General features: G+C 35.3%; 1 protein-coding gene across 2 annotated transcripts in view; it reads left to right on the forward strand.

Annotated features, from left to right (window-relative positions):
- The window catches only part of LOC106636382 (xaa-Pro aminopeptidase ApepP), a 366872-nt gene extending 354220 nt beyond the window's left edge, over positions 1–12652 (forward strand). Inside the window, exons 5-6 of one of the 2 annotated variants that reach the window (XM_089595019.1) lie at positions 12146–12321; positions 12385–12652. In XM_089595019.1, coding sequence (XP_089451145.1) covers positions 12146–12321; positions 12385–12504 — 296 coding nt within the window. In that variant the 3' untranslated portion in view covers positions 12505–12652. The remainder of the gene's footprint in view (positions 1–12145; positions 12322–12384) is intronic. The other variant, XM_089595018.1, reaches the window with a different exon arrangement.
- The last annotated feature ends 10148 nt before the right edge of the window (positions 12653–22800 follow it).

Genomic DNA, 22800 nt, shown 5'->3' on the forward strand with positions numbered 1-22800 from the left:
CTTTTTACTGCATAAAAGGTAGTGTATTTAGGCTAAAAATTCGAGTTATCATCTGGATGCTAACCTGTAGATTACTCTCTCAACTGGACGTGAACCTTTGGGAAAACAATCCTAAGATGGTTCTCAGCGAAGGTCGCCAGTGATCACTGAATGAACCCCAACGAGGAGAGTAACCCTTGGAATGCATCCATAGCACTAACTTCAGTAATCACGTGTACGTGTCAGCTGCTCTTTCGCGTGTATTATTAAGCAGAAATCTAAGTAAGATATACATGTTTAACATAGTCCTCCTCTTTTTCATCTTTTACTTTACTTTTTGATAAAGAGGTGCGTACCCATGATCTTCCAATTACCCAGACAAGCAATTTAAAGCAACAGGCGTCGATACACAGTGCCTTATGGTTAGTTTAAAATGTGAATACTAGTAAAGCTCCACCCTACTGCTAGCTTTGAGTGCCAACCCAGACAATTATTTGTCATTTCATACTTTTCAGGGTGATAATATATACAGAATATATATTTTTGCAATGTGAGGACATTTTAGTTAAGAAGACGTGCAATAAAAATTATCTACATAAATCTCTCATTTTTATAACTTTTCAAGATCGTGATATTTTTTTCGTGATAGTATAAGGAGTGTTCTTTGATCCCACTCTTTTGTAAATATAATAATAATAATAATAATAATAATAATAATAATAATAATAATAATAACACTAACGCCCTGAACGAAGACTATGCCCTCCTTCGAAGCCTGGACAAAAATTGTTTGAATTCGCTTTATTAAAACAACAGTACAACTTTGAACTCGCTTTTAATGTAGTAGATTACAGAAGTTTAAGTAAAAAAGACTGTATCTATGTTTTAAGGTAAGAACGTCGGCACAACTAGACATAATGGCTGATCGGTGGGGTAGTGCTGAAGTATTTCTATAGGCTGCTGCTGTCAGACTACCCCCGAGCTCTCGCTCATGCGCTGACTGAGGCTCTTTCAGCTCGATAAAGGCGCTTAGTTGAAAGCGAGAGAAGGACGGACGCCTGAGTCGATTACCGGCAAGGGTCACGAGGCGATGACTGAACATTTCCCTGCCTTGTTCCTGGAACAATTCCGTAGGTGAAGCAAGAGGCTCGTCTGAGGACTCAATGAGTGCCAGACTTGTGATGGCCCAGGTGTATATTTCAGTGGCGGTCTTGACATCAACGGCCTGGATAAAGTCATCTGGAACGATTCTGCCAAATGGCCAACATCCATGAGTTGATAGCAAGGTGGAGTCAACGATTGTGCCGATATCGCCAAGCGCGAAGCTGTGTCGAATCACAATCTATTTTGAGCGTTGCTGGAGTGTATTGAGGTACTCGTGACTTCAGCGAGTTCAGAATCGGGTGCGAATAACTTTTACAAGCTCTCAATGTGATAGACGATTCAGGTTCTGATTGGGAGGGGGAGCTTCGACGATCGTGTTGAGTGGCCCACCGATGAAAAAGTGGCTTGGCGTGAGAACGTTACGGTCGTTAATTCTACCAGAAAGTGGCGTCAGAGGCCTGCTGTTAAGGACCATCTCAATTCTGGCGAGGACTGTGAAGAATTCTTTGTAGATGAGATGACGAGCGCCCATAATGCGCTGGAGATGGCTCTTCACGGATTTCACACTGGCCTCCCAGAGACCGCTAAAATTAGGAGTGGCTGGGGGAATAAACTTGCACTAGATGCCTTGGTCGACAAAAGCTCCCGCTATGGAATCCCCTTAAAGCTCTACTTATTGCAGGGCTTCTTGCGTCGGCTTGTAAATCGGATAAGCGCCGCCAGGAATGTTGCTGCTTAAAGGTTGCCCAGATGCATGGCCTTGGTAGGCAGACAAATGAAGAGGGCCACATAGCCCTTAGTAGTCCAGATTCCTCGTCTCTTGGCAGCCAAGATATTGAAAAGGCCAGCATAGTCAATGCTGGTGTGGTTCACGGGAAGGTGTAACCCGTGATTGTGGGAGGGGTGCTAACAGTTGAGTTGTCAATCGCGCTTGCAGGCGTCCACAGAGAAGACACTTGCGGAGGAAGGCCTTGGTTCTGCGCTGGCCACCGAAAATCCAGGCACGCTGAGCTATGTACACGCTGGTGACTTAAAACTTACCATGGAGAGCTCAAGAATGAGCCCATGAGATGGCCAGCTGGGTGAGGGCACAGCTGCCGCCGAGGACTGGTGGATGTTGCTCAGGATAGGACAAAGCAGAGTGATGGAGCCGCCCGCCAACTCGCAAAATCCTCTCAGCATCAATGAAAGCAGCAAGTGATGTAAGCGGATGCTGCTTGGCCGGGGGATTTTCGTTCTGAAGCTGTGTCAACTCCTCAGTAAAAGTTCGCTTCTTACTCAAGCGAATACAGGCGAGAAATGAGTTGTCCAGCTCAGTACCAGTCAATAGAGAATGGACGGGTCGAGCAGGGCTTTTATGGACTCGGTGGCGAGCCCAACGCTGCAAGCAACCAAGAAATCGCAAAAGGAACTGAAAGTCCGAAAATTGCTCAAGCAAATTGAAGTTGATCGTGAGTGGTGCAACAGATCTGGAGCGGCGGTTGAGGTGGCTCTGGCGCTTCCTGAGGCTATGAGTCCGGGCTGGCCGATAACCAAAGTGGTCCGTTCCACCACGACTGCTAAAGGGAGAGATTTCTAACGTCAGCACTTCGAGATGCTACATTGACCGAATTTGAAAACATTGGCAAATACCACCAGATTCTAGATGGTAGCAGCTCCTAGATGTAGGTGATGTAGTTGGCAACCAGGGAGTTGTTCATGGGATTCTCAGAATAGAGCCACTTAGGACGATTTGAGAATTGCTTTAAGCGTGGCAGATCTCCGCAGGGACGCCTCACTCAGCCGAAAGTATCTTTAAGAGCTTTGCAGTGATCAATGCGGCTCTGAGCTCCAGGAGAGGTATTGTCATATATGCCTGCGGTGCGGTTGTTTGTCGGTTTTAGGCTTCGGATCGGCACTAGATTTGTTTTGGCAATGAGGATGTGGCAATATGTTTCGCCCAGGGAGTCCTTGTGCCAGGAGTAAATGACGGTGGATACGATACGACGGCTGTCATCAGAGAAAGTGTGGAGGTGTAAATCTGATCCTGGAGATGAGCCAATCCAGCGCGGGATCGACACTCCACTAATGGAGTTTGGTGATAAGACTTGTCCGTTGGGGAACCATGGAGGTAGGTACGACTTCGTCCTATTCCAGACTAGCGTGCCAGAGATCCTATAGCAGGAGCTTGGCATTCAGGATAACAGGTGCAAGCCAACAAGAGGGATGGAATCAGAAGCAATGGCTGAGAGTATGGTCCGTTTAGTATCCTGGACCTTAGTCAGGGCTGAAATGCCGTCTCCAACGTAATAAGACGATCAGAAATATGACTTAAAGCCTTGGCCATGGATGCAGAACATCGTTGAGACTGAAGTTACTAGTGGTTGGGCAAGAGGCGTTGAATAAAACTCGTTTCCGCCTTTGGTTGTCGTTCTGCCAGATGCTGTGGTATTGAATATTGTTACACAGGTCCATTCGTGGAGGCCACTTGAACGTCAATCAGTGCCCTTATATGGCTGAGAATGAGATACTCATCCATGAATTCCTCATGAGTCGAAAGGCGTCGTGCTTCAACGAAAGGTGCAGAATATAACGTCCGCTGTATTTGTGAGATCAGCTCGTGATGACAGGCTGAAATCAAATTTTTTTGGCAGATGGAGCACGCTAGGATCTTACGGGAAGAGCGTCTAGGTGCACGTCCAGTGAGAACCCAACCGACAACAGTATACCGCCCAACGATCTTGCAAAGCCACACATATACTGAGTGGATGAGGAGGTGGTATACATCCGCTCCAAGAAGAAGGTCAAGCTCGCGAGAATGGTAGAACTCACGATCGGCGACATCTTCCTGCTGAGCCCAGTCCTGAAAGGTCATTGGGTCTAGTGGGCTTGCTAGAGTGTAGAGACTAAGGCGTTGCAGGCATAGCGCTGACAGGGGAAACGTAGAGGTACCATTTTGTGGCATCAGGTACAAGAGAGCTTTGATCGTTGATTGCACGATGCGCGACGTGGCCATCTCTTAGAACAGAAATGTTTGCATTCGACTCTTCCAGTGGCGCCTCGAGATGGCAGGCGAGCCTCATAGAGAGAGCCGTGATTTCCAAGCAGGGGTCTAGAAGAGCTTTTGCAGTCGCTGTGCGCCCACAACCGCTACTGAGGTGGATAAGCGCCGTCGGGAAGACGGCTAGTCATGCTTGTGGCTCTGTAGTACCATCGCTTTTGTTTAACGAGACCTTGGCTTCCTGCTTCTGCTGCTTCGGTGGGGCAGCATATCCCTGGGCATTGTCGTGCTGCTATGGGTGATCGTGCAGAAGGCTATCGTAAGCTGCTTGGCAGTGCTAACAGACTGACGAGGAGGGACAGTTCTTAGTCATATGTCCTGGCTTAAATCAGTTGAGGCATAGCTTTGCACAAAACGCGACGTGTTTTTTGGTGGCTGTGGTCAAACCCTGGAACTTGCTTCAGTACCCTGAGTAGTGAGCACCGTGGCAAGCAGCATAGACCATTGAAGCATCTTGGGTGGCAAGAGTGCGAAAACTGCGTGTGGCAACCGCTGAAGCAGGCCAGCTTGAGGTGGTAGCACTAGCTGGCCATACCAGCTTGAAAGCCTCCATGGAGGACGAGGTACGGCATTTGTGCCAAAGGAAGACTACCAAAGTGGCCAATGTAGCAACGTTGTCAGGGGTTCCATTCGCCATCTCAAGCTTTTCGAGCTCATCCTCCCAATTGTGTCATGTGGCTGGATCTATGCCTGTCGCAGCAAATGAGACGAATCAGACATCCCAATTCAATTTAATGAGTCCATTCGATTTAATGTGTCCATTAGAGCCTGAAGACCTCCTGTCAATTCTTTTCTCATGGGCGTAATGTTGCGCAAAGCTATGACGTGGTCGTGCACCAGCAAGCGTCAATGCCCAAATCGTGCTTTAAGTAAACTCCTAGCAGTGGTGTAATTGAAGCCGACGATTTGCACCGTATCAAGCGCTGCCGAATGAGAGACTTTAAGTAATAGAGGCACTCAACATCAGAAAGCTGAGGTTCACTATGCACGAGAGTCTGGAACAGGTCGTGGAAGGCCTCCCAGTCCTCTCGCCGATCTGGGAATAGAGGTATGCTGATTGTTGGTAATATTGGCCCTCGATACTGTGCAGGGTCAGCCTGCAGGCTCGGGATGCCGCTAGTTGGCTGCAAAGCAAACTAGCCCTACTCGTCGTAGATTCATGATCTTGCTTCAATACAGTCGGCTTCCATCGTCGCGTACACGTTGGTAGTGGTGTTTGAAACTTCAGTTGGAGCCACTAGTAAGTCTTGATGGTTTAACTATAAATCCTGCCAATAGCCGTTCACCATCTGAAGTTGTGTCTGTACAAGGCCCATGCTCTATTGATTGTCCTTGATGTTCAAAACTGCACGCGTGAATCGAGTGACGACATCGCTTGGAGCTCGTTGTGTCACAAGCAGGACTATTAAGCTGTTATTTTTCCTATGAATAACAGTAAGTTAGATGTCCATTCAATGGACTCGATGGACCGCGCGTCAATCTGAACAAAATTCCACTACTAACTCACACGGTCGTACTTAAATCCAATTCTAACCTAAGCATTTGCGGAAAGAGAGGAAAGAGCGTGTAGCCCGATTTTTTTGCGAACTAGACTCCTTGCTAGGAATCCTTGTTCGACTAATCGCACTGGCGCATATCACACGACACGAGCAACATAGTCACCGTGACGTCAGTTTTAGAATGTACAAGTTCGATTGTGGCACACAGCGTGGGCAAATGGCGGTCGCGTCAGCGTGACTAACAACAGCATATGCACAGTATGCGTGCAGCCAGCTCAGCGGTAATGACAATTTCCTCGAATTCATCGAGGCAAACCGCAAGACGGTCGTTCTTAATGGTAGCACAAGCACAGTGTACACAACAGCCAGCTCAGTGACAATGGCGATCCCTTTGGGTTTGCCAAAGGGTGACACGGCGACATGGCGGCCGTGACGCCCTCCTATACAATACATCCCACAGATTGCACGACTCACGGTGGCAGCAAACTCTTGCTCATCGCAAGTGTCACACGTAAAAGGCTACTCGGCCTCACGACAGTATAGCACCTAAATCTGTCTTAGATCCGATGTGAAAGTCGTGGAGAAATGACCCTGGATATCCGATCTGGCTCGAAGGACAAAATGTTTGCATTCGCTTTATTGAAACAACAGTAAAACTTTAAACTTGCTTTTAATGTAGTAGATTATAGCAGTTGAAATAAAAAAATACTGTATCTATGTTTGAAAGGAAAGACGTCGGTACGACTAGACGTAATGGCTGATGGGCGGGTTGGTGACAAAGTGTTGCTGCAGGTTGCTGCTATCGAACTACCTCCAAGCTTTCGCTCATGCGCTGACCGAGGCTCTTTCAGCTCGATGGAGGCGCTCACTGGGGAGCGAGAGAAGACGGAGGATCACGAGGTGATGATCAAACAAAGATCATGTTTTTTACTGTGTTCTTATACATATCATAAATCTGTTTCATAAAATTAATGTACAAAATTAATGTACAAATAAGCCTTGTATTTAAGCTATATGACATATAACAACATATAAATTTCCAAATGCTTATATTCATTGCAATATGTTTTCTTTTGTTTATATAACGTCCTTATGCTTCTACTTAGTTATTTTATATGCACATATGTTACAAGCGATTCTTGTCCACTTATATTAATACATACATGTCTTGTTTGATTTTAAGTCTGTGCATAAATTTAATGTAGTAAATCTAATTCGAATCAGCGACAAGATAATAAGTCTGATCGTAATTTAATAAAAAAATAAGTTTAATTACAAAATAGAATGAATACGCATGGGCGTGTGTGCGCGCGTGTGTGTGTAGTGGTCCATAAACGTTGGTAAGGTCTTGTTAAGGCTCCCCAAAGCGGTATTAAATAGTGTGAGGGACAGTAGAGGGTCTACAAAAAATTAGCGGGGTTGGGACGGGAGTCTGTAGCTTTTGGAGTCTGTGGTCCAAAGTTATTTCTACTTATCTTATATTATTTTGAATCAAGACGCTTCACTGTTGTGCACTAAACTTGAATACATTTAAATATTCACATTTTTCACATCACTTATGAGTCAAATAAATGAACTTTATACATAGAAAGAGATAAAAGTTTATTCATTTATATTACTGAAAGTAGGATCATAAATCTGTTTGTAATGATTTCATTTAAATTTGTATGTAAGTATAAAACTCTTGGTGCTCTAAAATTTTTTTTATCAATATTAGTGATAAACTATAAACAACATTTTAATTTTTTAAATAACGTAGTATGTCAAACTAGCAGCCCCCCGTCTCGGCTTCGCCCGAGACTTACTAAATGAAACACCGTAGTGTGTTGACATGAAATGTGAAACATTTTCAGTTAGAAATTTTACACATATTCCTGACACATCTCAGAACAAAAATCTTCTTATTAAAAACATATTTTTCGGAATCCATTTAGTTTATTTGGTTAAATAATGAGGTGTAAAAATTCAAAAAAATTATTATGCTGAAAAGTACCGTGCGTACTTTATGCCATAAAATAATCGGTGGCCATAAGAAGCCGTCGATTTACAGCTTCTCCCGTGAAATTCACGAAAACGGCTATTTTTTAAAGCTGTTAAGATTTTAAACTCCCGAAAAATTTATACTAAAAAAAAATTTTTTTCCTCACATCTCACAACTTTATTACCAGAACAACAAAGTCCTGGACCTTAAACCCTACATTTTTATTGCGACAAAAACACAAATACATTTTTTACTCATTAAAAAATCTGAAGTAGGATCTTTAAAGATTTCAGAGTAATATAGGGTCGTCGGTCACCGAGTTTTCCAGCCTTGCGAAGAACAACTCCGCAGGTGACGTCTGCTAGTGAATGGCTGACTTGGTTTAATAGTGCCCGTCTTTAGTTAATATAGTCTTTTAGTTGACGAATCGCTTCCGGAAATGGTAATAAAAATGTATTTGTTGGCAAGGTAGTTTACACTTAGGTGGATTCTAAAAAGAACCGATGAAATTGATGGTTAAGTAGGGAACGTAAATACTTATAACGGCCCTAAAAAGCGCCAGTGGTGAAACTTTCAGGCTATTCTTATTCCTGATCATAAAGAGCTGGCTACGGGTTGCTTGATTCTTACCCTGGGCGTCTCGATGTACGGAGACTGTGATGGAGGGAGGTACGCTGCTGACCAAAGAATATCTCGTCTCGGGTCGTTCCCCGGATAACCAACCGCTCATCGTTAGACGGGAACATGTGGGTAAGCGCGCATTGGGGACGCGACGACCAAGAAGGTAGCCGTTGTGGCTGCCCATGCTCCTCAGAGCTCAGAGCTGTTTTCCCTTGCTTACATTTGTAGCCACAAATTCTCTAACTGCACCAGGTGGGATGGTGGGACTCCCTCACAACTCTGATGAGTTGGAGCAGATTGTGCTCTGGTTAGATATGACTCCTGGTATTGTGACAGAGACGGCATCGGTTGGAATTAATTTTTTTTTCTTTTATCGCACTCGTCGAGATTCAGGGTGAATGGACACCCAGGTCCCTTCCCCCTTAGGGAAGAGTGTCGTCCGTAACCGGGATACCCAGCTGCAAGACTATTATCAGCATTTTCCTCACAGCTCGTTGAATTGCCGAAGCTCGACGACAACACTATGGAGATGCTCCATCCTATTATAACCACACTTATTTAATTATGTTGCAGGTAGCTTCGATTTTATGTCGACGCCACCTAGCGGATTTTACTGAACTAAAGTGAAAAGCTGGCATATTTTTGCAAAACTTTGAGCTTATTTATTGCTATTGTTATTAAATTTTTTAAGATAAAAACTAAACTAAAACCATCTAGGAAGTATAATGAATCAGTGTGCAAAATTTCAACAAAATCGGTTCAGTAGTTTTCGCAGTTAGCGATTACAACGGTTTTAGCGCTTCTGCTTTATATATTAGTAAGACTAATACATACATTAATTTAAATTCTATTTAAGTTACACTTTCAAGTATCATAAGATATCACAAAATATCATTTAAGTTACTATTTCATGTATTATATTAAAAAGCTCCCACCCTAAGTTAGAGCAGGAAATAGGCGTGCGGAGAACTGAGTGGGGTGAAACCCCCATAGTATGTATTCGTTAATATATATGAGTGGGGCTCCGTCCCCTGTTTGCTCTGCACCCAACTCCCTACCTTACCTTAGGATAGGGGTCTCTTAATCATTGTTTTCTGTAGGTTTTTTCTTTCTGTTTTATTTTAAGCATTTGAGATGATTTTTAATTTACTTTTGGTTTAATGTTCATATTTTTCTAATAGCTAAAATCTCAATATAAATATATAATTTCTTCCTACAAACCCCTAAAATACAAGGATTTATATCACAAACTTGACCTTGTTATTTCAAATTATAAATTGCATGCTTTTTTTCTTGCAATACAGTTGCATCAAATGATGAAAAACCAAATTAAATATTACTGACCTCAATTCAATGTCAAACGTTTTCATAATACAAAAACAACTGCGAAATGCGTTTTTCGTGTTAACCTAAGCGTGGTAACGTCATTTTTCCTTTGCAAAATCAATTATTTTTTATTTTTTCTTGACTATAATAAACTGCTGAACAATACAAAGTCTTAGACATGGTGGAATAAAGAGAAAAAAGATACTTATAATTTATATTACCAAAATTATTTAATTTAAACTCAACTCAAATTAAAGAATTTTAAAAGACCATGCCAATTGCCAATGGATATCTTATTACCTAGTTTACCATTGCACGTTAAAATATCAACTTTCCGATTCTGAGCAACTTATACGGCTATTAGATTATACGTTTGTGGACTAATTGTTTTTACTTACTAACTTCCTTTGAAAAAATTTAAATTTAATATTAAAACATTAAGTTTAAACTTGAGTATACATGCATTGAAATAACATCAACATTAAGTTTTTTAATAATATGAAGTTTTTATTGCATACAAATTTTTTTCTGTTATGCATTATCTATTTTTTTATTTTTTTTGCTAAAGAAAATGGTTTATTTTAGTAAATTAGGAACTCCCTTTATAGTTACAGCTCATCTGAAAGATTGTGATCTCTTGTTTATTTTCAATTTATAATAATAATTTTTAAAGTTGCTTGTTTTTATAGCAAATATTAACATTTAATTGTAAAATACAAACATAAAACGAACGAAATAGATATCAAATAGTTTTTTCTATACATGCTTCGATGTCTTCTTCTTAAAATAGAAAGTATGTAACAAAAATTTAATCCCTGTATTATCGATTTATTTGTTTAAAAAATTTTAGTATAAATAGATCACGTGTAGTCTAATCTTATATATTAAAAGCTTCTTGTGGAATCGTAGAAACCTTGTCACATATAACTGAATCCACTTGTCACTTCTTTTTATTCTGATCTTCTTAAAACGGTTTTACTGTTTGTCAAATCTAAAGCTAAGCAAAAAGTTCTCTTGATGGTCTAAAACTTCTACTTAAAAGTTTTTTTTTTAAATCACTGATTGAAAGTAAAAAGGATGTAATACCAGTCCAAGTCATATATACTTTTTTTCCCTCGAAAATAAATTAAAAATTCCAGGTTTTTATTAAAAAAATATTGTTGTTAGTTATATCTTTTGGACATTAATACGTAAAATATGTTACAATATTTATTTTCTAATTTAAGAACTTATCCATGCAAAAAAGTTAACGACTCTTCATATTTGTATTAAATCTTCTCTAAAACAATTTCCCTATTTTTTCAAACTTCAAACCAAATAATAGTTGTTATAATTGCTAGCCTCTCTTAAAATATTATCGAACTTAGAAACAATTTCTACAATATCCGCTGCTATAGCATTTTCTTTAAAAATTTTTTTAAGGTTAATTGTTATCCATTATCTAACTTTTAAATGATATTTACCCTCATAGTAAATGTTATACAAATTAAAAAAAAGAGATTATGATTACTTAGTAAAAGTATTTTTTCAATTTTTTTTACAAAATGAAAAAAAAAAATTTTAATTTTTTATTAAAAATATAGTGTATCTATTTTTTAAAACCATATACATCAGTTATATTGCTTATATGTAAGTTTTAAGTGTGAAAGTTATGATTGTGCTTGGTCGTTTTTTATGAAAATATTGAAAATGTATGATTCAGTTTGAATATTGTAATTCAAATACAATGTTTTTTGATACATTCAATTTTATGTGGTTGTTTAGAATTTTATCCAATTTTTATCTGGTAGTGGGGAGTTCAAATATGGAATGTGCACGTGGGCAAAGCCTACTAGCACTCACACGCGCAAACCCACACACATATACTGATGTAAGTTAAGGTAGCTGTAGCCCCATTAAAATGACTTTACTGTCAAATGACCCCTCTAACTTATTTGATCCTTCAGGCTATTTAACGAAAATTTTAGCTTAAAATAAGTTTCGACTTACCTTGCGTCCATCCCACGTGAAAGTTAAAAAACAGTAGTAGTATGAAATACATCCCATTTCTATGTTTTAATAATTGACAAGTATTAATTTAATAACTAATGTATATATTTTGAAATCTTTTATAATAGAGTACTGAAACTTTACTCTTCGCTTTGAATAGAACTATCAGTAAAGGATGCCATTATAATTTAAAAAATCAGTATTTCTTAGAACAAAATATATGTAATTCACAACGAAGACGTGAAAATTTTTTTTCGTAGCTATTATGTAAATCTTAACCAACAACAATATTTACAAAAATTCTACCTTTTTTCACTTTATCCTTTAAAAATATAATTTGTGTTACCGTATTAGTAAATATTTGTTTATGTAACAATCCATGATTCAAGTTTTTGTTGTATCACGTTTTTCATCGAAATCTCTTCCTTCTTTTTTTTTCATTACCTTTTTACTACTTATGTTGGTAGCTTAACATTATTCAATAATCCTTTTGAGCACAGTTTATTTATCCGTTTCTATGATACATGTTTCAACATTAAAGTGTGATTACAAATTTGTTTATTCCTCCATAGGTCGTTGAGAAATAATCCAAAAAATTTTTTTTAGAACCTGGTTATTATGAAGATGGAAATTTCGGCATAAGACTCGAGAATGTAGAATTAGTCATAAAAGCAGAGACTACTTACAAACAATTAAGTCGAGAATTTTTAGCATTTGAAACTGTTACTCTTGTTCCTATTCAAACTAAATTATTGAATGTATCCATGTTAACGAAGAACGAGGTGAGTTATATTTTTTATAAATCCATTTCTAAATGTTTAAAATGACGAAAATTAAATTTTTAGATAGAATTTCTGAATAACTACCACAAAACGTGTTATGAGACTTTGAAACCTCACTTGATGGGACCCAATGATGCTGCAGCATTACAATGGTTGAAAAAAGAAACTGAAGCTATTAGATGATGAATTTCAGAACTGTTGTTAAATAAAGAACTCTGAATTAACTGTTGTGTCTTTTACATAGGAAGAAACTTTTAACGAAACTCTTCATTAGTTGTTGTGTTTTATAATCGAAAGCATATTTATCAAAACCATTTTATACTTTTGAAGTAGTAACTAACTCCTAGTTTTGACTTTTGATTGATAATAATTATTATTGTACTAAAATCTAACGTTTTACAAAAGACTGCACTTTTTTATTATACCTAAGGACAAAAAACTAAATATCAGTCTCTCTACTAGCTTAAATACATCTTTTATGTTCATATTTTTTACACAGATTTAGTGTCATCATTTCAAAAACGTTGAGTATCTTTGTGACACTTTCTATTAGAAGAAAAATTACGTAACTCATCAGTAACAGTTAAAATTCTTTCCAGCCGTTTATTTTAGAAAATAGATTAAACGTTTCCAGATAAAGATATAACTTTATAAGTCTTTCATATATTTTTGTACTGTAGACATATATACTTGCAAAAAAAGTTCATGAAATAAAAATGTGTTTTTTTAATCATAAGAACTAGACAAAGTTGCCGTATGAAGTAGGGTCACACTTTTGGATTTTCATCAATTTAAGATGTATGATAAGTGAATGAATAAATATGCATTGAGTACACGCAATAAGTAACAAAAAGAGAATAAGGAAAAATTAGTCTTTTTTTTGTTATTTTGACTTATTCTATGTCTTATCAAGACACCCAACGGTACTCCAGTGACCTCATACATACTTAAATATTTACTTTAAAATACTTCTTTTCATCTATTTTTTCACATTACCTAGGACGACTTAAACATATATACTTTAAGACACACGAATAATCAATGGTTATTGCATTTTTATTACTGTGGAGTAAGATCATCAATCAATTTATATAAATTTTATTCTAATTTATATGTGAGTAGAACGTTCTTGGTGTGCTAAACTCTTTTTTGTTTACATTAGAAATGAAGTATAAGAAATATGAAATTTTTTGTATGCTTTTGTGTGATATTATAAATGTATGAATTTCAATAACACTAAGTAATGCTAAAATACAAACCTTGAAAGTATCACCCTATAAGCTGGATTAACTTATTATGAGTCAACTTATTTAATGAATATTTATTGATCTGTAAGATGAACACATGTTTGTAGAAACTTTTTTAATAAAGTTTAAATAGTTAAGTACTTTGTAGGTTATAAAAATTAAAACATGTGTCCAAAGATTGCAGGAATAGGTTTATTCACAACTACCTTCTATTTCCCAACGAACAAAAACTTTATCGTGGGGAAGATAATTCTATAAATGAGGAATACCATTTAATATGAGAAAGAGTTGAATGTCAATGCATTGTTTAACATTATATCATTGTATCAACAACCAAGTGAGATCAAAGAATGCTCTTTATGCTATCATAGAGAAATGTAAGGATCTAAAAAATGATAAAAATATAAAATACATGCAAAAATTTTTTTACTTTTTATGAACACATTTTCTATGCAAAAATATTTTCTTTAGTACACGCAAAAGCATGGGACATCTAATAATCGTGGGAGTTGGTGCGGAAAGCTCGCAAAGATGTGGAGCCTTATTAGTGTATATATATATATACTAGTGGGGATAACGCCCCCCTGCGCGCTCCACACGCCTACCCCCCACTAACAGATTAAGTAGACAAAATAACGACATTACTCGTGTATGTATCAATGCAGGCTGAAAATAAGTTCACAACAGCAGAATACGTGACTCACAAAGGAGTTGATAAAACATATGATAACATAAATATTAATTTTACCATAGTATTTTAAAATAATATTATAGAGGATCTTCGACCACACGAATTAAAATTAAAAATAAATGCTATTGTAGTGTTGATAAGAACTTTAAGTATATCAGATGGTCTCTGTAGAGGCACAAGATTAAAAATAACAAAATCATTTACGTATAATATGGAAGCAGAAATAATTATGGGAGAAAAAAAAGCAATGTTTATATTCCTAGAATAACATTGAATACTGGCACTTTATCATCATTACCTTTCGTCTTATATAGAAAACAGTATTCCTTTGTATTAGAATTTTTTATGACTATCAACAAATCACAAGGACAGAGTTTTGATTCCCTGGAATTGTATATTAAAAAACAGTTATATGCTGCTTTATCAAGTTGTAAGAATCCAAAAAAAAATTTTATTCAAATTGAATCCGAGAATAAATCAGAAATTGAAAATATTGTTTGGAAAGAAATTTTTTGAATGATTCAAAAATATGTAACTTCAAAGATCGTTACATTTAAACAGACATATGTTAATTCATAAAAACCATGAAAAAAAAATATGTGAAAAATGTGGAAAGGGTTTTAAAAGAACAGATGGATTAAAACGACACGTGAAATGTTACAACATCAAATTAACAGAATGAATTATTGTTTCAAAAGCTCAATTCTGTTTGTCTATTTAATTATACCTGCTCCTGAATTCTGTCTTTTTGTAAATAAAGTCCTCAGTTAATCAAGAATTTTATATTTAGGTAAAGTACACATGGACCAGAAAGAGATTCCAAATGTAAAAGTTCAACGAAGTTAAACAAATAATGGTACTTCAGAGATATAAAGTGAGTAAGGGGGAGCGAATAGACAGAGGAAGACCTATAGGTATATTTCATATATGATCAGTGACTTAAAAAATCCTAAGAACGAGGTATGACTTGGGTACTAAATTACGTATATTTTTAAACATTAATGATAGTAAAACATTCTATAAATAAGTATTTTTTGGGGGGGAAGTGGAGGGGGAGCGAGGGAGATCTGAGGGGGAGTGGGGGGAGCTTACTCAAATATGATTTGATAAAAAATGACTTAAAAACAAGTAAATAACTACGTACATCGAGGGGGAGCTGAGGGGCAGCGGGGGGAAGGGCTCACTCAAATATAATTTGGTTAAAAATGACGTTAAAACAAGCAAATAACTACGTAAATCGAGGGGTAGCGGGGGGGGGGGGGAGCAAGGGGGGCTGAGACTCACTTTCGTCAATACAACTATATAATATAGGGAGATATATATATATATAAAGTTATTGTTCCTTCTGATTTTTTCTTGGTTTCGTTCGATGTGGTATCACTTTATATCAATTTGCCTTTTTCACTTATTAGGGGTTGTATTCGCAGCAAGTTGGGCTCTCTCGTAAATCTCTTAGCTTTGGACATAAAAAAATTTTTAGATGGTTTTGACTTTTGAATTAATTCTAATTATTTTACATTTAATCAAAGAACCTACTGTCAGACTTGTGGAACATTGATAGCAGGTTATGGCTCCCCTGTCAATTGCTGAAGTAGTACTCAAGCCATTTGAGACTTCCATTGTTCTGAGATGTGAGCAGTCTATTCTCACTTGTACAAGATATGTTGATGACTATTTATTGATTATTAATAATAATAATGATTATGAACAGGTGCTGGAACTCTTCAATAACTCTAATCCATTCATCCAGTTCATACTTAAATAAGAAGAGAATAAATTGATTCTTTTTTTAGATACTTTGATTACCAGAGTTCCTGAGGCTAAATGTATGATTATTTTATATCGCAAACCATCTGCCTCTTGCAGATGTTTAAATTTTTTCTTACATGATCCAGTTGCACATAAGAGAGCTATAATTTTTTCCATGGTTCATAAAGTATTTAAACTAGCTGACCCTTGTTGAGGAACAAAAAATATTTTCAAGGTTAAGAGAATCTTAGCTTTGAACGCTTATCCTCCCTTTTACGTAGAAAAATATGTTGGAGCTAGGAATAGTACAATCCATAGAATCTAAAAACGTTCAAAAAATATGAACCACAAAATAGATTCTCATACTTTTATCACAGAAGACTCTTTTATTAAGCTTCCCTTCCATATTTTCAGCCATTAAAGTATTACCTTAGAAAAATTATTTGCACACACTATTAAAGTTATGTTTTCTAACACTTGTAAGTTAACAGATATCCTTAGATTAGGCAAAAACAGAACGCCAAAAGGGGAGATTAGTGGCATACTTTAAATTGTATTTTGTGAGTGTGACATTTGTTACATTGTCCAGAGCAAGAGACAACTGAATGTTTGCATGAATGAATATGTTAGATCCATTGAGAAACATGATCCTATTCCAGCAATAGCCCTATATTCGAACAAATTTCAACATTCTTTTGACTTTGATAAGGTAAAAATCTTGGATCGAGAGAATGAAGAATTCAGGAGAGAATTCTCTGGAATGACTTATATTACAGTCTGTGATACTAATATTACTCGACAGATTTATATTAAAAAGTTAAGTCTTACATATAGGAAGTTCTTGATTAGTGTTAAACACAAAGGACCCTGGAGTGACTTAATAAACTTTTGGTTCCCGGTGAAATTGGCTAAAATGAATATATGTTATAGATTATGATCTTCTAAACAAAAGTTTCTACAGGCGCAAGTCCCGAAAATTAACAGTTTTTGAGCAAATAATTCCTCAAGTCACCAATTCTACAAAGGTTAGTTTGACAGGCGATGCAACACAGTCAATGGATGTAGCCCACTCAATGTACAGAGGTACGATCCAAATGGATTATGTCGAGTGCATTTACCGTTCTTGACTATCAATAAGCGCAATATAAAATAATTCTAGTTTAAATAACAGTAGCGTAGCTAATTTGCATTACTGTCTTGTATGGGAAATCAATAACCTCTAGTACGAGAAAGTGCTTATCGTACAATGAACAGAGAAAAAAAATGGTTTCATTATTTTTTATCTGTACATATTATTCAAAAGTACTTAATCAGGTTTATTATTATAAGTTGTCACAATTATTCTTATAGAAATAGATAAGCTGACCTTACTTTAAAACATACAAATTCTTTAATGAGTGTTAATATTATTATTACAAGTAAAATCCGTTTTGTAAGTTATTATAATTAGATGAATCATTCACTGACAATAAATAGTTTCCTCATTTCATGAACTAATTATTTTATTTACGTGATTGCTTACATGTAAAGTCAGCTTGGATCATGACTCCACCATAACTCACTCGTCCAGTTTCCAAAACCTAGTACTTGTAGATCCTGAATTATTCTGAACCTTTTCTTATAGCAATGATAGCTGATTCCCAGATACGAGATCAAGTTTTGCTAAAACAAATAACCGTCTCTTGCGACACATAATACTTTTGTCCTTACAACTTTTTTTTTAAATAATAATGAAAATACATGTATTCAAAGAATTATAAGAAAACTGTTTGGATTCATTAGTGTTAAAATTAAAGTGATGTTATAAAAATCATGCGATGAAACTTTATGTCAATTTCGGGAAACCATTAAACTGTGCTAATTAGTTTTTGTTATGAATGATTCAACTTTATTTTCTCAATTTTTGTAAGTGATGTTGTAAGCATGTCAATTGTTGCATAAAGCAGCATACGTACGTAACACTTAGTATGAGCTATATTTTCGCTAAAAGTCAAAAGAAATACCTTAATTTTCAAACATTTGGTCAGACATTTAGCTGCACAGGCATTGCCAAAAATTGATCACTGTCATGTTATAGTTAGATAAACCAACGTTTTACAGTGCTATCAACCCACTGAGTTTGGTTTTCGAAAACTGATGAGCAAGCTACTCTTTTTGTCTAGGTTTTGGGCCCAAAATGTATGCACACATTGCAGATTGAAATGTGGAAACTTTGTTAAGATATGAGTGACCAGCAATTGACAATATTTTTAAGTTTTTGACGTCTATCTATAGTGATAAGATATAAACTCAGTGTTTGCAGAGTGAGGGCCGAAAAGTGATACAATTAAAAGGTGACACTGAATGTAAGCGACTATGAACTCTGGCTTCTATCGTTAAAGGAGAAAGCGAGTCATTATTAACATAAATAAGGACCATTTAATCACTACATTTCAACATTCCTGGAAACCAATAGCCTGATTCCAAGTTATATCTCGAAAAGGTTGGCCGTGAAGCATTCATGCGAGGCCTACCCGATGGATTCAAGGCCAACATCATTGTCAAAAGTACTAAAAACGTTTGTTGGAGCTTTATAGGTAGCTTTAGAAGCATAAGAAGTTGGAAAAGTATCATACCCCAACACTTACGCTACCATGTACCATCAGAATTCACACATGTACTGTGCTAAGCAGTTAGACCCTACAGCAAGACAAAATCTATCAGTAAACCAGCAGGGCAGACAAGAACATTTTTCAAATTTTCAACCTAATAAAACCAACACACACTATGTTGAATTTGACGATCCCAACACATACAATCGCAATAATGTATCTTACTATTACAATCCTAATGACACAAAAACTTTTCCTACTACGTTTAATTCAGATGGAAAAAGAGTATCACATCCAGCTCCCTAATATAGAAACGACTTCATTGATCAATCTGTAAAATTGTTGCAAAAATTACATGAAACACAACCTTATCAACCTTTGGATGACTCGTGAAAGAATCATCAAAATTTCGGCCTCACACAACCAACATAACACCATAACACTGAGTCAACGATTTAAAAGAAAAGTATACTGTAAGTAAAAGCAAATAAGGCCTTTGGGCCAACAGCTGGTTCTTGACGAACAAAAATTAAATTTATTTGTTTGTAGAACGAATCTACGAAATTCGCCCTTTACTTATAGAAGTTCGGACGTTACACCAAAAAACTGTTGAAAAGAAAAAATTTTTCCAATAAATTGAGAAACTTATGAATACTTTAAGCTTCATATACACCCATATATCCAACCTTGTTACGGATTTTCAATTTTCATTCTTAATAATTCTTTTATTTTAAGTAAATGAAATTTATTTCAAACCGTAAAATAAACTACTACATGCATCTTATCGTACATACCATCAGGGTACACATAATTCTTTAAAGATTTTTGTTAATGAAGTATTAAATACAATTTTCTATCTGGTAGTTAAAACTGTACAATGAATGTAAGACTGAAAAATAGCTGATTTTTAACTACATTGAGCTGCATAAATTGCAACTAAATTAAGAGAATGAGCTAAACATCTGAACGAGGCATAATTTTCTGCAAATGAGTTGACTCCTTTGATTTAAGCTTAGCATCAAGAATATAAATCACATATTGCTAGTGATATATCGCGATACCGTAATATTTCCATCTGTATAGCTTTTTAATCTAGGAATAAGGATTGCAATGTCTTAAGAATACTTTAGAACCACTAATATAGTGATTTATTAAAGGCAAGTGTCGAGTACAATAATAAAATTTCGAAAAACATATGTTCAAACTTCTATTCATGTGTTGAAATTTAAAATCGATGGTAGAGAAAAATTTGAGTAGAGCAAAAAAATGTTAATCTTACAGTAAATCCAAAGGTTTTTTTTTTAATAATAAAGTTAGTAGAGTGCTACAGCTCTCATAAAGTTAATAATTCATAAGAACTTAAGAAAATAAAAATATTTACTGTCTCGAAATTTTTATCTTTGGTAATATAATATAAATTAAGTCAGCAGTTAATAAGCACATGAATAATATTTAATAAATACTGTTTACCCTTACTTTTTTACATTTTTGTTGAAATTTTCTTTCGGTTATTAAAAATTTTTTTTTTTAAAAACCTTCTGCTCCCTTAGAATTTTTTTTCCTACTTTATCTTTTTTATTTTTTTTTTATGGCAGCTCCAACTAGCCTAATTATGTTTTAGTAGCTTCATACTCTTCAATTTTTTTTTAATTTTCTTGCTCGTTGTACTAATTTATTTCTTTTTCAAATGATATTATTTATGGAGCTTTATTCATTTTCCTTTTACTCGTTCCATCAGATTTTTGAATAAGCCAATATAAATATTTGCTTGACAGATCCATAGAAACGGTAGGTAATAATCATTAGGATTTTTTCTACTCAAATTCTCTTTGTCGATTAATGATATATGAGCCTCTGGCTTTACCCAATAGACAACAAGTCACGACTGGATGCCTCTCTGAAAGTATTTCAATTAATAGCACTATGTAGATTGTTGAAAATAAAAACGTGTGTACATATAATTTTTACCCAAATATTTTCAGGCTACAGTAAAAAATGGGTAATAAGAAAAAATGGAAAATCGAAAAAAAGAAATTCAAAATAAATTTTTATCTCAGTTGTGATTAAGGTTCGACTTTCCAAGACAAGGGTTTAGAAATTCTAACGATGGAAACACCGCTCGAAGATTTTTTGAGAACTAATTAAAATCTGCAGAAATAACTGGTACAAATAAATGTTTTTGACATTGTAACTATTTTTGTGAAAAGATTCATTTCAATTAACTTGTTGTTAGGGATCGATGAAGAGCTAATACAGAGATTTAATAATATACTTATAACAGTAACTTGTGGATGTACAATTGATGAAATCGCTTTCAAAAAGTATTGCTTGAAAACCGCAGAGCGATATGTAATGTTGTACTTTTGGTACAACATGCCACTAACGGTTCATAAGGTAACTATTTTTTTTTCATTTTATTAGTAGATTACAGGGTATAAAATTTAAAAACCACAACTCAAGTTCGGAACAACTGAAAAAGCTCTACATTTTGCAATCTACCGAACAGGACTGAATTAATTTATCACCAATCTTAATTTTAACCTTTGTACGTGTCAAGACAAAATCACATTATTTACTAACCTGTACTACGTTCCAGATTTTGATTCATGGCCCATCAGTGATATGACATTACGTATTATCTCTGGGTCGATTTTCAGAAGAAGTTTACGAAACTTTACACAAGGTTACAAAACTATTAAGAAGAGACAACAGCAGGAAAATGTCGCGTACTAAGACTAACGAAGATATCATTTATGGACTTCTTTTACACTCGGATCCTTACATTTCACTGTTAGGAATTAAACCTAAGAAAACAAAGAAGCCATTTTCAACTAATGTTATAAAATTATTAACAGATACTGGTTGTATTACAATTCCCGCTGACAAAAAAAACGAATCTTGTGATTCCAAATCATAATGAGAGTTGGACTGAATACTACTGTTTATTTATGAGTTTTTAAAATTTCAGTACAAGAAAAATGGATAAGATAAATAAAAACTTATGAAAAAGAAATTATTTCTTACTTTCAATTTTGATTTCTTTATTATACATCTAGAAAAAGATCATTAAGGGGTGAAGAGGGGTAGATTTTTGTATGTTTGATATAAAACTCTAAATCAGCGATCCTAAAAACCTTGAAAATGGTATACAACTTGGTAACTTTATAAATTATGTGGTATTTCATGCAAGGGGGTGGTTTTTGAGGGGTACAAGGGGAATAATTTTGTATGTTTAATATGAAATTCGTAATCAGCGATCTCAAAAACCTTGAAAATGATATACAACTTGATACTTTCATAAATTATGTGATATTTCATGCAAGGGGGTGGTTCTTAAGGGGCAAAAGGGGTTGATTTTTGTATGTTTGATATGAAATTCGTTATCAGCGACTTCAAAAACCCCTAAGAACTGAATTTCATATTAGTTGCTTAATTTTTCGATTTCTCGCCACCTTTTTGGCGATTTGCCCCACTGTGCGTCGTTTTGTTTTTCAATAAATACGAAATTGGACAGTACCACTATTGGACGTTGTTTTAAAAAAAAAAATAACCACATAAAATAAAATAAAACAAAAAAATAAAAAATAAACGAATGAAAGCTTAAGTAATGTAAAAATGAGCTGTGATTAGATCATAAACTCTACAAATACATAATGAAATAATCTTTTTACCTCTTTTATTTTTAAAATTTCAAAATACAAATTTCTTAGAAATTTATTAATATTACAGATCTTATAGGGTTTGTATATTAACTACACGTTCACATATAATACATTATGCTCGTAAATAACACCTTACCGTGCTATGTGTTGGAGAATAAAGAAAAAAAACATAGATTAGATTTAGATAAGTATACATAGTAGAGGGTAGAAAAATAATAATTAAAAACTGTACTTATTTTTATATTATTTCAATAACTAAATCAAAGGTACTTAGAAATAATTTTTCGTGGTTTTATAGGACTCTATAGTATGGTTAACAAAAGTAAAAGTCATATTTATATGACCAAATTTTAGCGGTTTCTATTATTTTATAACTATGACAATTTTAGGCAAATAATTATATGATATTATTTTTAAAAAAATTAACGCACCAAGAATTTAATACTTTTTCATAAGACTTACTATTTTATTTAATATAAGAGATCAATCGTTATGTACTTTTATGTATATTATGATTAGTATGTATAAAGTGCATCTAT

The sequence above is a fragment of the Copidosoma floridanum genome, unplaced genomic scaffold (assembly GCF_036245765.1).
Source record: "Copidosoma floridanum isolate Cflo_tuat_1 unplaced genomic scaffold, Cflo_Japanese_pri ptg000024l, whole genome shotgun sequence".
Lineage (NCBI taxonomy): Eukaryota > Metazoa > Arthropoda > Insecta > Hymenoptera > Encyrtidae > Copidosoma > Copidosoma floridanum.